At 46.3% G+C, this 16,009-nt stretch overlaps 1 protein-coding gene across 1 annotated transcript in view; it reads right to left on the bottom strand.

Moving 5' to 3' along the window:
- The window catches only part of LOC107110453 (cysteine-rich venom protein Cau1-like), a 10,256-nt gene extending 2,563 nt beyond the window's left edge, over nucleotides 1-7,693 (bottom strand). The window contains exons 1-3 of the mRNA XM_015411239.1: nucleotides 7,550-7,693; nucleotides 3,472-3,566; nucleotides 1,924-2,012 (exon numbers count right to left, since the gene is read on the bottom strand). Of these exons, the coding sequence (XP_015266725.1) occupies nucleotides 1,924-2,012; nucleotides 3,472-3,566; nucleotides 7,550-7,693 (328 nt within the window). The remainder of the gene's footprint in view (nucleotides 1-1,923; nucleotides 2,013-3,471; nucleotides 3,567-7,549) is intronic.
- Nucleotides 7,694-16,009: the final 8,316 nt, after the last annotated feature.

The raw sequence follows: 16,009 nt of genomic DNA, 5'->3' as shown, positions 1-16,009 counted from the left end.
GGAGGAGGAGGAGGAGGAGGAGGAGGAGGAGGAGATTGGATTTATACCCCGCCCTTCACTACCCAAAGGTGTCTCAGAGCGGCTTACAAACTCCTTTCCCTTCCCCTCCCCACAACAGACACCCTGTGAGGTAGGTGGGGCTGAGAGAGAGAAACTGCTCTTTTTCAAGAACAGCTCTTATCAGAACTATGGCTCGCCCAAGGTCATCCAGCCATGTGCAAGTGGAGGAGTGGGGAATTAAACCCAGTTCTCAAAGATTAGAGTCCGCACACTTAACCACTACACCAAACTGGCTCCAGAGCAAAGGATGGCTCCGGAGCAAACTAATTTATGCAGTAGCCAAATCGCTCGCTGACGACTTTAATGCCAGTAGCTCACAAAGCAGAAATTTTGCTCATGAGACTCCGCAGCTTAGAGGGAGCATTGTTTGAGGCTATCCTTGAAAATGCTGAGAAGTTGTATCCAGAACAGAAAACCGTCGTGCTGATACAAGCAGGATCAAGGGAGAGGTCAGATATTACTGAAATGTGATGGCTCAACTACACTGACTTCCTGTTTGTTTCTAGGCGGGGTTGCTGACGACCTGCAGATTGGGTTCTGGAGGTCTCCCAGGATGACAACTAACCTCAAGACTATAGAGATCAATTCCCATAAAGGAAAAATGGCTGCTTTGGAAGGTGGATTCTATGGTGTTGTTATATAAGATTGCCATTCCCCCCTATGGGGGTGGGGGTTTACCCACTTTGGGGGGGCCCCAATCCACCAGCACTGAGCTGCCCGGTGGGGAACCCCATCCCCAAAAAGCCCCATCCGCACCAATGTGCCCGGCACGGTGACGTCACCTGGAGGTGATGTCATCATGTCGGGCACGTTGTGGGGGGACGCTCTACCATTTGAGGAAAAACTCTATGGTTACCAGACCTGGCAACCTGTGTTCCCTCTAAGCTGAGTTCGCGTGAGCTGGCTCACAGTTTTTTAGCCTCCGGCTCACACATTTTTGCCTGAGCTCAGGAAGGAGGGCCTCCAGAGCAAACTAATGTATGCAGCGGCCAAATCGCTCGCTCACAACTTTCACGCCAGTAGCTCGCAAAGTAGAATTTTTGCTTACAAGACCCCACATCTTAGAGGGAGCATTGCTGGCCGCCCTAGTGTTATACCCCACTGAGGTCCCTCCATTCCCCAGAGCCTGCCCTCCCTAAGTCCCCCCCCCAAATAAAAATCTCCAAGAATTTCCCCAACCCAATGTTAGAAACCCAACTTCTCAGCTCGATTGAAGTGATCCTTTTTTAAAAATTATCAATTGAGCCCTCTGGACGGAAAGCCCACTCCTTCCGTGCTTATTTCGGTCTTATTAGGATCCTCTCAAGAGGCCTCAGTCATGAACTGAGGGGTGGTTCATTATGCAAATTGCCAAGCAGCCGAGCTTCCTAAATTGTGGGCTTCTCTCGCCAAAGAATTGCAAAGCAAAGCTTGCATCGTAACACTAACTTTGGGGAGCGATTAGTCTATAATAAGCAGTGGGGAGGGGTGAGATTTTCCACAGATTCTGAAGACACCACGACCAATTTCACACAAGAGCTGCACCGTGGTCGCGCCTCCCTTTGCCCCGCTTCTATTGGTCAATTTCCCACTCGAAGCCGCGCGGCCGCATTTTGACGCGCAGCTTCGACCAATTTTCCCTGCAGTTTCGTGATCCTCAAAAAACAAGATCACGAAACCGCAGGGAAAATCGGGGCAAGCTGTGGGTCAAAATGCGGCCGCACAGCTTCGAGTGGGAAATTGAGCAATAGAAGTGGGGCAAAAGGAGGTGCAACCGCAGTGCAGCTCTTGTGTGAAATCGGTCCTTCTGAATGAATCGTACATAAATTATCAAGAGAAGTTGATTGTATCAAGAGAAGTTGATTGTTATCGACAGTAACTTACTGCAGAGTTTATCCTCGCAGGCCTTAGGGCAGTCTCCACAAGACGGGCCTTCTTTGTAGGGTTTTGCCATTTTGGACATGAGGTTCCCTCTGAAATTACAGAGCAACGCTGTGTATGTTAGCATCCAAGAAGAAAGATTCAGGTGTGGTAGCCATGTTGGTCTGATTCAGCAGAGCAAGGTTTGAATCCAGGGGCACCTGTAAGGCCAACAAAGCTTTATTCAAAGTATAAGCTTTCGTGTGCAAAGCACGCTTCCTCAGATGAAGTATGCTTGCCCACGAAAGCTTATACTTTGAATAAAAAAATTTTGGTCTTAAAGGTGTCACAAGACTCAGACTTTGTTATGTTAGCATCCAAGTATGGTTCATAAAGGTTCTAAAGATACCATGGAGTTTGATTTTGATAGAATCTTAGAGTTGGAAGGGACCTCCAAGGTCATTGAGTCCAACCCCCTGCACAATGCAGAAAATTCACAACTACCTCCCCCCACACACCCCAGTGACCCCTGCTTTATGCCCAGAAGAGGGCAAAAAAAAACCTACCCTCCAGGAGCCCTGGCTTAATTGTCCTGGAGAAAATTCCTTCCTGAGAGAACTGCTCTTAACAGGACAGCTCTGAGAGAACTGTGACTGACCCAAGGTCACCCAGCTGGTCTCCTGATTACAGTCTGCCACCCCTAACCACGATACCAAACTGACAGCATATAAATAAAGCAAATAAATGTATAAATAAATATAAATAAATAAAAAAGCCTGAATGAGAGAAAACCAAAAGACCTGAATGGCATCACTGGAAGTCAGCCACAAATCTAAATGCTGGAAGTCCTGTGAATAGCATACACTGTGGCTGCTAGCAAGGCATTTCAAATAAATTAATGTCATTTTTGTCTTCAGATATAAAGTGTGACCGATTCTCCACAAGAAGCTGTGCCGCCCTCACTCTTCTGTTTCCCCCACTTGCATTGGTCAATTTCACACTATTAGCTGTGCGGCCGCATTTTGACCCACATCTCCCCCAATACCCCCCCCCATCTTCTCGATCTCAAAAAAACAGGGATCAAGAAGAGATGGGGGGAAATCGGGGGGAGCTGCGGGTCAAAATGTGGCCGCGCAGCAAATAGTGTGAAATTGACCAGTGCCCCGGTGCATGCTCAAACTGGTTCGGAAGTGTGAACCTTTAGTCCTGGTTTTGCCATACCTTGTTTTTAAAATGGTAGAGCATGTGCGCATGTGCGCACGTGGCACGTGCAAGAAATGTTCTCAAAAAAATTGTCAAAGTTGTTAATTTTTTTAAATAGAAATAAGACCAGGCCACGAGCTCCGTGGTTGACCTGCAGCACTAATCTGAAAGGTCAACCATGAATGAAGCGCATGGCGAGGCTGGATCCAGGTGGGAGTCTGAGAGAAAATCTCCATCACAAATTGCGATGGATTCATTAGTGGTGTGCCCAAACCACACCAATCCGCCAGTCTGACCACAGCCTCAGACGGTGTGCAGAACTCCAGAACAGGGTGAATTAGGGACATCTTAAAAAGACTTTAGACTTACCCTGGGCAGTAGTGGCATATGTACGCAAAAGGGAAAGTACTTTCTGGGCAATGACCAACTGCACATCCGATGATGTGTGAGTTATACCAAATAATCTGTGAAGATAAGGGGGGGGGAGAGCACTGAATTAGAGAAAGGCGACTCTCAGTGGTCTAATGTTCTAACCTATTCTCTAGATGCTCGGTCAAGCACAGCTCCAACTCTGAGTGTTTGTACCCGATGTTGGAGACAGGGGCGATATTAGAAATTCGGTTCATGTACCCCTGCATTGGACTGCATCCAGTCATGACCTGAACGGCCCACGATAGCTCGATCTCGTCAGATATCAGACACTAGACGGGGTCGGCCCTGATTGCTATTTGGATGAGAGACCACAAAGAAGTTGCTACATAGAGGCAGTCCATGGCAAACCACCTCTGGATGTCTCTTGCCTTGAAAACCCCAAGGCAGGCCCGTAGCTACAGTGGGGCATCTCGGGGCTAGGCCCCCTGACTTATTGGCAAGGCCCCCCCTGACTTCCCATCCAGCCCAGGACATCACGGCCTTCTCCCCCCAGATTAATTTCATTATCCAGTGCCCCCTAAGAAATTTAAATGCCCCCCAACATAAAAAAATCCTGGCTATGGGCCTGCCCCAAGGTGCCGCCATAAGTCGGCTGCAACTAGACAACACTTTCTGCCACCACCCCTGCAGGTCCTACCTGACCTATAGGGAACATTGCACATTTTGGGTTCGAAGCTAAATGGTTTCCAATTCTAGAAGCCCTATCCGAAGAAAAATTCATCTCAGCATCCTGGAATAACTATATTAAATGGATATAATGACTTATATATGGTTCAAATGAATATTGTTAACTGAAACAACATAGATATAGCAAACTATTTATATCCTCACGGTAAATTGTTTATGGTCTATAAGTTGCACTTTGTTTTTCGCATTGTTAGATCTGCTATTGAATGCCTATTGATAGTTTAGATGGCAGAAGGCACTTTACTGAGTTAATAACATCAAACAGAACAGGCTTTAATTAAAATACATTGTAAAAGCAAGTTATTTTGTTCAAAAGTTTATTGAATTATACATCATTTTTCAATGCTTACATTTTTTTTTAATTCATATTGTACGGGTTAAAATGTTTAACTTTTCTTTAGATCATTATGTACTTTGCTAATGTCGTAAGCATTTGATTGTTATGTTTCATCAATATTCTTGTATTCTACTAATAAAATGTTATTGGAAAAAAAATAAGTGGTCTCAGATTTGAAGAAGAAGAGATTGGATTTATACCCCGCCCTTCACTACCTGAAGGAGTCTCAGAGCGGCTTACAATCTATTTCCATTCCCTTCCCCACAACAGACAACCTGTGAGGTAGGTGGGGCTGAGAGAGCTCTCCCGAGAACTGTCCTTGAGAGAACAGCTCTGACAGAACTTGTAACTGACCCAAGATCACACCATCAGCTGCATGTGGAGGAGTGGGGAATCAAACCCGGTTCTCCCAGATTAGAGTCTGTGCTCTTAACCATGGCACCAAACTGGTTCTGTTGAGATCTCCTAGGCTTTCAGTTTGGGGCTTCTCAACATCCATGCTGAGGCCCCTCGTTCTGGTATGGCTCAGAACTTCATGGCCTCTATGACAACCATCGGACGGTCCCGGAACAGATGGCATGCATTAAAACAGGTCATAGGCTTGGTTTTGTTGAAACTGCGGGCCCAGTTCCATAGAATTAGAGTTAAGGTGCTTCTTGCGTCACGGGCTGACTATTGAACACAACCCTTGCCCATCTGGAGATGGAGGCTTAGATGGATGCCATCCCCCATGCCCCACTCCTGAGCTGAATCAGGCCCCACTAAATCTGAGAATATTGGTTCCTCAGTTTAACATCTGTCACAAGTCAGGTAGGCGGGAGGTATAAACTAGTTAGTCCCATAGATATAGGGTAGCCAGGTCTCCGTGATGTGCCAACGGGGGGGCCTGGGAGGGAGCCTTCCAAGGAGTGGGACAGGGCTCCGCCCCCAAACAGCAATGTCACTCAGCAACATCCCCAACATGATGACGTCATGCAGAAGTGACATCATCGCATTGGGGACATCACATGGTGACACACTGGTTTGAAGGCAAAGCTTTATGGTAAAATCAGGGTCAGACCATAGAGTTTTGCCCCAAAACCAGAGTGTTGCTGTGCTATGCCCCAACATCATGACATCACTTCTATATGACATCATTGTGTTGGGCACGTCACTGTGCAACATCACTGTTTGGGGGTGGGCTTTCCCCGCTGGCCAGCAGTGGGAAGAAGCCCTAAAAAGCGGGGGATCCCCCACCCTGCCTGGGAAATGGGAACCCTACTTAGATATCACTAATTTGACTGGTCAGTGTCAAATTTTTAGCAGAGCTCAGTGTCCACAGTTGCGTAGATAAATCTCATTTCCTGTGGCTCGAAGATAGATTCATGAAGGATAAGTCTATCAATGGCTTCTAGCCATGGTGACTGAGGGGTACCTCCACATTCAGAGGCACTAATCCTCTGAATCTCAAAGCCAGGAGGGATATCAGGGGACGGCCTTGGCCTCTCTGCCCTCTTGTTGGCCCTCCAGAGTAACTGGTTGGCTCCTGTGTGAGACGGGATGCTGGACTAGGTAGACCACTGTTCCGATCCAGCAGGGCTCTTCTGATGTTCTTATGAAGGCCACGGCCTCTCTGCCCTCTGGTTGACCATCCAGTGTAACTGTTCGGCCACTGTGTGAGACGGGATGCTGGACTAGGTAGACCACTGGTCCAATCCAGCAGGGCTCTTCTGATGTTCTTATGAAGGCCTCGGCCTCTCTGCCCTCTTGTTGGCCATGCAGAGTAACTGTTTGGCCACTGTGTGAGACGGGATGCTGGACTAGGTAGACCACTGGTCCAATCCAGCAGGGCTCTTTTGATGTTCTTATGTAAGATCAGATCACTAACTTGCTTAAAGTAGTGTGGCCTGCTTCATCATTGCTCAACTATTTTCAACTTGGTTTATGATACCTCGCTGGTCGGGATTGACTGATGGGGTTTCAGGAGTAGTTAATTTATCCTTAACAGAGGGAAGATCTCCACCTATCTTGACTGATGGAGTTGTGAAGGCCCTCTGGTGGGGGGGAGCCCTTCCTGGACCTGAACAAACTGAACAACCTGGAAAGACGAGGCTGTGAAACCTCACCGGAAGATGCCATCTTTTGACTTGAGCGCCTTGAGTAGCCTATTTATTTATTTATTTCGATTATTTTAGGTGCCGCTCACCTGAAGGGTCTCATGGCAACTTCCAACATTAAAACCAATACGGTAAAAACAATATATTAAAAAATAACAATATAAAATATTAACATTAAAATGTTAGAATATTAGAATATCAAAATACATGGCCATCACCATACCACTATTAAAACAGGCCAAACATGTGGTTACTCTCCAAAGGTCAACCTAAACAACCAGCTTTGCATGCCCTGTAGAAACTGAACAGGTCTAGCAGGGCCCAAGTGTCATCCAAAAGTGCATTCCACAGGGTAGGGGCCACAACTTAGAAGGCCCTTCTTCCGGTGACAGCTAAACAAGCCATCCTAGGGCCAGGCACCTGCAAGAGGCCCGTAGACAATGACTGAATGGAGCATGGGGGGCTATAACAGGAGTGGTAGTCCCATAGGTATGAGGGTCCCAGACTATTAAGGGCTTTAAAGGTCAACTCCAACACCTTGGATCGGACCTGGAGACTAACTGGTAGCCAGTGCAGCTTTTGCAGAATTGGAGTGATATGAGCTGACCATGATGTTCCAGTCAGCAACCTAGCAGCTGCATTCTGGACCACCTGCAGTTTCCAAGGGTGGCCCTACGTAAAGCGCATTACAGTAGTCCAGTCTGGAGGTGACTGTTGCATGGATCAATGTGGCGAGGTCTGACTTAGCCTGCGGCAAATATCTCCTTATTCATGCCCAAGCAAATGATGGCTTTGTAATTTGAGGCATTGGATGAAGTGGATTATCTAAACCCATTTCGGTCTGTTTTTTGGGGGGGGGGATCATTCGGCTGGATGACCTTTGCTGGGTTCATACCTGAGTGTAGGCAAAGATGTTTTTTCTGGGGTCTGTGGCCCCGGTGCCATACTTGAAATACGCCCTTCCATTCATCCAGAAGTCGATGACGTCTGGCCACAACGTGACCTGATTTGACTGAAATATAGTCTCACCGCAGGGCATATCTGTAAAAAGTAGAAATACAGTGACTTCTAAGGGTCCATTGTCAAAAGCGATGAATGCAAGGAAACTAAGATTAGATACTAAATTGACCCAAACATTTGTTCCCTTGTGGACATTAGCGCCAGTCCATTGACAAAATTTATGAATGCAGTGAAATTAAGATTAGATACTAAACTGACAGCATTTGTTTGCCAGAGCATTGGATATATCCAAGGAAAAGTCTTTACATCAGTGTGCACCTTCTTTGTTACAAGACTGCGTAGTACAGAAGCAGTTGTTGAATATGTTTAGCCTGAGTTGTCCCTTAGAAAGGGTCTATTCTTTTTACTCTTTTCTCCATGATACATATTCAAGAATAGATTTCATATTAAGTTCAATTTCCCTAGAAAAAGGAGGAGGAGGAAGAGGAGGAGATTGGATTTATACCCCGCCCTTCACTCAGAGTCTCAGAGTGGCTTACAAACTCCTTTCCCTTCTCCTCCCCATAACAGACACCCTGTGACGTAGGTAGGGCTGAGAGAGCTCTTTCCAGATCTGCCCTTTCAAGGACAGCTCTTGTCGGAACTATGGCTTGCCCAAGGTCATCCAGCAGCTTCAAGTGGAGGAGTGGGGAATCAAACCCGGTTCTCCCAGATTAGAGTCCACGCACTTAACCACTACACTACACTACCACAATAAAACATGTATTGGTCCTGCTATATATGCAAATTATTCTTTGGTTATAATATAGATTAAATTTAGGAATGTGGAAAGCAGTCCTGTTTAGAGATTTAATCCATTTTGGGGGGGAAATCCAAAAGTTTTGGGGAAGGTAAAAAAAAAGAGAGAGATAAAAACTTTTTTTTGAAATTAGTGATACCCCAGATAGAAACTTCCCCACAGTTTGGGAAGGCTCCCTGGTGTACTTCAGAGGACAAGTGATCTCACTATACAGCCATTTAAAGAAAAACAGAGGAAATATGAGAGTCTAAATTATTACAGAAACTAGCCGTCTGCTAATGTATCACAAAAACTCAGGGAAAGATGATAAGAGAAAATGGCTGACGGCCCGTGATAAATAAATGTTTTACGACACACATCTAGTAGTGAAAGATCTGAATAACACTGTGGGGAATATCTGTGGGAAAGGAAATAAAAATGGTAGACCTGTAGCAAGATTGTTGGCTAGAAAACAATTAAAGGGGGAGGGGGAAACTATGCTGGTCAAAAATGCTATAGGAAAGATAATCTTGTCTCACAAAGAAACCACAGACATATTTCCTTCTGTTTAGGCATCTTCATGTTTGATTTTATAGGTGTAGACCTACAGGGGTTGTTGTTGTTTTTTAAGTACACTTTCAAAAACATAATGTATGAATATGGATCAGGTGAAAAAATGTACTACACCCCAGGATTCACAGTTGCAGTAATCAGGTCTTCACTCTTTACATGCTCATTGTGGGAAAACTACCGGGGAATCAGTCATCTCACAGGGACAGTGCAAATTCAGGGCCACGGATATGCAGATGTCCCTGGGGAGAACAAAGAGATGCCAGCTCACACCTCAGCTATAGAGTTACACCTCTACCTAGGGTCTCCATCTGGACTAGGGTTGCCAAGTGTACTTACCCTTGCCAGCGGGGGAGCCTCGCTGGGCTCCGGGAGCTCTCCCATGACGTGCGCACGCACGCGCCGCCAGCACGTCACAGGAAGTGACGTGCTACGTTGCTCACGTTGGGGGCGTGGCCAAGATCTCGGAGGGAAAACCATAGAGTTTTCCCTTCGATGATCTGGGCCACGCCCCCAACGTGAGCAATGTGGCTGCGTCACCTCTGGTGACGCACTTCGGGGGGCGGAGTTCCCCCCGGGGCCCGATTCCACGGCGGCAGAAATCGGGCCTCCAAAGCGGGGGTTTCCCCGCCCCCACTTGGCAGCCCTAATCTGGACCTTGCATCGGGGTGGTCCTACTGTGAGAACTGAGGTCATGAAATACTTCTAATCAGGCCCGTAGCTAAGGCGGTGGCCATGGGGCACGGCCCCCTAGTGTTTCTTCCAGGCCCCCTCCCTCCCGGTCTGGCCCAAACTGACCCCCCAAAATCTCTAGCTACGGGGCTGCTTCTGACTACTGTGACTCCAAGAATAAATAGCCTGCCTTAAATTAACACCCTTTGGGGTATGTCAAGAGGTTCAGGAAAGAGGATATGTGGTTTTCTCTCCATCCTTTGGATCTTTGCACAATTTGCTGTCATAGCGTAAGATATCTCCACTTTCATTTTAAGAAACATCCTTCCATTTTGAATACTGTAGTTTGGACTCTGTGTTCCACCATTTGCCTCAATGGATCACACTTATTACATGGGGGAGACCCAAAGGGACAACTGTTATTCCCCTCAGCGTTTTAGTATGCAAGGTGATGGCGCTAGACCCTTGGCATCACCGCAGTGAAGACAACAGGAAAGTTCTCGAGCGAAGTCCCTCAAGCAGTGGAAGAAAGAAGCCTGTGATCGGGCTAGGGATTTCCTTTGATAGAGTCTGTGGCTTTGATAGAGCAGTGACAATTCAAAGAGATTGATTTAGGAGATTCCCGAGAAAGGGGAGCCAGGCTGGACAGAAATCCAGTCGGCCTAGTAGCTTTCTTCCCTCACAGGGGAACAGGCCCTTTTGAGAGCCAAATCTCCACAGGAGACATAGTTTATTAGATGATGCACCTGTTTTCCCCATTGGAGTGGCTTTGTAATGGTAACTTTGGTGGTGGAAAGTGCCGTCAAGCCACAGACGACTTTTGGGCCCTGCGGGACCTCTTACAGTTCCGCAGGGCCTGTAAAATGGAGCTCTTCCACCAGGCCTTCGATTAGGAGCCGCTGCCAATAACAACTAAGGCCTTTTATATTAACACCAACAGCCTGCGATTTATTGAACACTAACTGTGGCCCATACTTTTTTAATTATTCTATCATGGTCTAGAGAGGGTTGTCATGACCACCAGCATTTTATTAGCATTTTCTCTGTACTGCGAGTTGCTTATGCTTATGAGTTTATGATGTTGTATTGTGTTTTAATGTTTTTAACTTTTAAGTGTAAGCTGTCCTGAGCCTGCCTTGGCAGGGGGGCGGGATAAAAATCGAATTAAATAAATAAATGGTGACCACCACCACACCCATAGGGTTTTCAAGGCGAGAGACAATCTGTGGCTTTTCTAATCACCCAGAGGAAGAAACTTGATACTTTGGAAGGTGGTACTACAACAGGTTTTTCTCCGCTCTAGCTTCCAAATTGGAGAGGTGGTGATTGGCCTGAGTCGGGAGTCTCTCAGAACTTTGTTCTTCTTCTATTAATTTTGAGGCTGTGTGGTTTCCCTTTTTAAGCTTCGTGTCTTGACATGGTCAGACAAGATGGTTATCAGCTTGGACTAAATTGATGTCATCGAACTGACTTGCCTGAGTCATTTCCCTTCCTGCAAAGAATAAGTTGTGATCACCCTGGAAGAGATGGATTGGACTAAAGCGATGTTCTTAAACTGACTTGCCTGACATATTTCCGTTCCTGTAAAGAACAAGTTGTGATGGCCTTGGGAGAGATGGAAATCTTGTTATATTGAGCGTTTGGCATTTCTTTTATGTGCTATATTTGTTATTTTACATTTGGTATATGAATTTTGTAAATTTTTGAGTCGAAGGCTTTCACGGCTGAAGTTGATTAGTTGTCATAGATTTTCCAGGCTGTATGGCCGTGGTCTTGGCATTGTAGGACCTAACATTTCGCCAGAAGCTGTTACTGGCATCCTCAGAGGTATAACACAGAAAGATGGAGTACTCTCTGGGTCAATGTACTCCAACTTTCTGTGTTATACCTCTGAGGATGCCAGTCACCGCTGCTGGCAAAACGTCAGGTACTACAATGCCAAGACCATGGCCCTACTGCCTGGAAAATCTACAACTAATTGAATAAGATTTAAAAAAAAAAACCAGAGGTGGTTTGGCATTACCTGCCTCTATAGGGGAGCGCTGGCACACAGGATTTATCCTCTAGTTAACATCTGAACTGAACAGAGTTGCTGTCAGTTCAAGCCCGCGCTGCTGTGAGCTACCAGGCTTGTCCCCAGCTCACCGTCCACCCAGCGGTTCGAAAGCTTTGGCGAGTAGATAAAATGGGTACTACTCCTTAGAGAGGGTGGGCACACTAAACCCCCATAGGGGAGGTGTTAGCTGGCGAATGGAATGTCCAGCTCGGAAGCTCGGAAGCCTGGAAAAAGACCTCTTCGGCATTAAGAAGCCTGTGATGGGCCAATCCGGCCAGGCGGTGGCAGTGCGGCACTACGACTCAAAAAGCAGCCCAGGAAGAACTAACATCATCAAGCCAAGCCAAAATGAATGCCGTTCGGAACACGTCTGAAGCCTACAGCTGAACAAAATCCCCGTCGGCTGCAAACATGTGCAATTTAAAGAATTATATGCTGTCCTCCCTACCCCTATCAATCATTGTTAGTCCCGTGTGAAAACCTGTGTAACTGTAAATCACTCAGAGCCTGCAGCTCTGCAGGATTGAGCGATCAATAAATCGAAAGGTATTATTTTATTATTATTATTATATAGCAACCCTAGGCTCCTTTGGTGGTCTCCCATCCAATTACTAACTGGGACTGGCCCTGCGGAGCTTCTAAGATCTGGCAAAATTGGGCTTCCTTGAGGCAGCCAGATCAGGGCAATAGTAAAGCAATTTCTGTCAGGGACAAGGCACAGAGGGAAAAAGATAAATCCCATGTCCTTAACCACCATTTTCCTGATCCAATTTGCCCACCTTCTCCCAGGGCTCTTTTTGTAGCAGGAACTCCTTTGCATATTAGGTGACACACCCCTAATGTAGCCAATCTTCCAAGAGCTTACAGTAGCCCCTGTAAGAAAAGCTCTGTAAGCTCTCAGAGGATTGGCTACATTAGAGGTGTGTTGCCTAATATGCAAAGGAGTTCCTGCTACAAAAAGAGCCTTGTGACGAAGACCTAACCCTGGTTGTCCTGTACGTCACATAGTGTGGCTCCGTGAGAAACAGATTGAAAACAGGTGTAACATAGCGATACGTCGCCCTGCTGGGTTCATATGGAGCAAGGGGGTTGGCTGGTCGATTTGCCGTGTGATTTGTGAAACAGCTCTTCGCTTTACTTACCACCCAGTTTTCGAGATTCCTCAGGACTGTTTCCTAGCGTACATTTTTCAGCCCACATTCGAGCAGTCTCACCCACTGTTTCGTTCCATACCTTCGTAAAGCAAAAAAAGGGAAAAAATGTTTAATTTAGACCGTGACAATGACCACAGGGCCATGTGAGGTATGTAAAAATCACACAGGCCAGCTATTTGCTCAGGGGGAGGACTGAACCCAGAACCAACACTCATTCTTAGGCAGTTTGATCAGGAAGGAGGAAGAGAATGAGGAGGAGGAGGAGACTGGATTTATATCCCACCCGCCACTACCCAAAGGAGTCTCAGGACAGCTTACAATCTCCTTTCCCTTCCTCTCCCCACAACAGACACCCTGTGAGGGAGGTGGGCCTGAGAGAGCTCTTTCGAGGACTGCTCCTGAGAGAACAGCTCTGACAGAATTCATGACTGCCCCAAGCTGCATGTGGAGAAGTGGGGGATCAAACCGGGTTCTCCAGATGAGAGTCCACACTTCTAACCTCTACGCCAAACTGGCTCTCAAACTCAATCTCAGCTTTAAGAAAGGACTCGGGCTGCATCGCTCCAGACACTGGGTTAAAGAGGTGGGGGGGGGGAAACCCCAGCAGCTTCAGGTAGAGATATAAGAATGGGAAAGTAATAAACTGTGTCCTTTCGAGTCTCAGCTGTCTCATGGTGAACCCAGGAATGAGGGGTTTTCAAGGCAAGAATTGAGTGGAGGTGGTTTGCCATCGCTTCTCCCTGCACACTAACCCCCGTCTTCCTTGGTCGTCTCCCATCCAAGTACTAACCGGGGCCAACCCTGCTTAGCTTCCGAGAACTGACGAGGGCTCTTCAGGCTGCTAGAAGAATGGAAATCGTTGAACATATAGTCTACTACCACACTGGGCTCCAAACATTGAGTAAAGGCTAGAGACAAGAGGGCATCAGAAAAGGCTTTATATGAACTTGCTTTTCCTGGTGGTGGAAGATACTGCCAAGCCACAGCCCAGTTTTCAAGGAAGGAGAGGTTCAGAAGTTGGTTTGCCGTTGCCTGGCTCTGCACTGAGACCCTGGACTTCCTTCATCGTCTCCCATCCAAATACTAACCAGTGCCAACCCTGCTTAGCTTCCAAGATCTGATGAGAACAGGCTAGCCTGGGCCATACAGGATTTCTCCCTAAGATGTCATATCCCAAAGATTCTATTTGCCAGGCATGCTCCGGACAAATGGAAACTCTTTAATTCCATACTGATTTTTGTGATGGAATACCGAGGCTGGGCCCTTCCTTGTGAAATCATTGTGCCTTGAAGTTTTTCGTTTCGCCCTAACACCTCCTTTTTTTATTTAATTTTTTTTTATTTTTAAACAGTAAAAAAGAACAAAATACAGTGATATCAAATATCAGCAGTAGACAGATAAGGTAATAATACGAGTAGAAACTTTGTCCAGACATGTTTACATGCAGTGAATAACTTCACAGAATTTTTGAGGAACCCTGAACTTAGCGGAGTCAACGTTAAATATAAATTCAAGAAAAGGAAACCATTTCAAGAGAAGGTTTGATTCCCTGTTAGACATATTAGCACTAGCAACAACATCAGATATTTTATCCATTGCATAATGTTCCCATAGCTTTATATGCCAAGATGATAACAACAATTTATTTGGAGACTTCCAACTACCAGCGATGACTACTTTTGCAGCCGTCAGTAAAACTGAGATAAGTCCTTGTCTAAATTTGGGAACATTGCGTATCATTCCAATAATCTAAGAGAATAAGTTCAGGTTGCATAGGAAGCAAGTAACTGTCAGCAAGCTGCCATAAGGTGGTGTGTTCTTTTCTGTATAGTCCATTGTGCCCTGCCCATCCTCCCCCTGTATTCTCCTGTGTAGGTGTTTACTGTCTTTTGCTTGCTTCATCTGTGGAACTGCTCAAGGTCAACCAGCTGGAGGTGGGATGGAGTTATGGCGTTGCTTCGCTTGTTATGTATCTCTTGCCTGAGAACTGAACTTGTGTTTATGTTGTAGAACCGTTGTGTTCCCAAGGAATTCGGCGCTAGTTTTATCTGCCTTCCCGCCAGCGGGAATTGGACTCATTGGTCCTAACCTGGTTCAAGTTCCTTTATTATGTTTCCCTATGAGGCTTGTAGTCATTCCTAACAATTCTTGTGTTCCTGATCTAACCATCGCTTTATAATAAATTTAACTTTGTTCATCAAAGGTGGATTTATTTCGAATGCATGGGGAATCGGACAGTAACCAGTGATATCTTTTATCGACAAAATTATTTTGGACCAGAATTGTTGAACATAAATACATGACCACCAACAGTGGGAAAACGTACCCCTTTCTCCACATGACCGCCAACATAATGGGGAGTTTGAATTGGAAATTTTGTGAAATTTGGTAGGTGTAAGGTACCATCTTGTAAGTATTTTATAGCTCTGAAGCTGAATGTTCAAAGAATGGGAGCTGGGGGAGGGTGATGACAAGATTTTTGCTAACAATTCTATTAGAGAGAAAAATCAGTTGGAAATCAAACATAACTGCACCCTAACACCTCCTGGTGTTAACACCTCCGTCGGCCAAAGATTCAGCCTGACACCGCCTTTGCTGCCTTTCACAAGAGAGACCACCACTAGCAAAGATGACCCTCACGGTAAACTCCCCCGCTTCCTGCTTGGTGGCGAAGCTGCACCGCAGAAATTGAGATGCAGTGGTGTAAAGTGGGATTGTTAGACATCAAGACATACGGACTAGGCTTGCTACAATCCTAATCCGATTGCACTGTTTCTTGAATGTCCCCTCCTGTAGATTGTACTGACTCACTTTGAGTCCGTGAGAAAGGTGGACTCTAAATAAGATAGATGATGGATGATGGATGGATGGATGATAGGAAGAGGAGGAGGAGGAGGAAGAAGAAGAAGAAGAAGAAGAGGATATTGGATTTATGCCCCACCCTTCACTACCTCAAAAAACAGGATCACAAAACTGCGGGGAAAATCGGGCGAAGCAGCGCATCAAAATGCGGCCGCGTGGCTTCGAGAGGGAAATTGACCAATAGAAGTGGGGCAAAGGGAGGTGCGACCGTGGCGCAGCTCCTGTGTGAAATCAGTCTCAGAGTGGCTGGGGATCTCTTTTCCTTCCTTTCCCCACAACAGACACCTTGTGGGGCAGGGGGGG

This window comes from Gekko japonicus, unplaced genomic scaffold (assembly GCF_001447785.1).
Source record: "Gekko japonicus isolate JY-2015 unplaced genomic scaffold, Gekko_japonicus_V1.1 scaffold1595, whole genome shotgun sequence".
Taxonomy (NCBI): Eukaryota; Metazoa; Chordata; class Lepidosauria; order Squamata; family Gekkonidae; genus Gekko; species Gekko japonicus.
The sequence above is the reverse complement of the archived record's forward strand: the minus strand, read 5'-3'. Positions and strand labels throughout refer to the sequence as shown.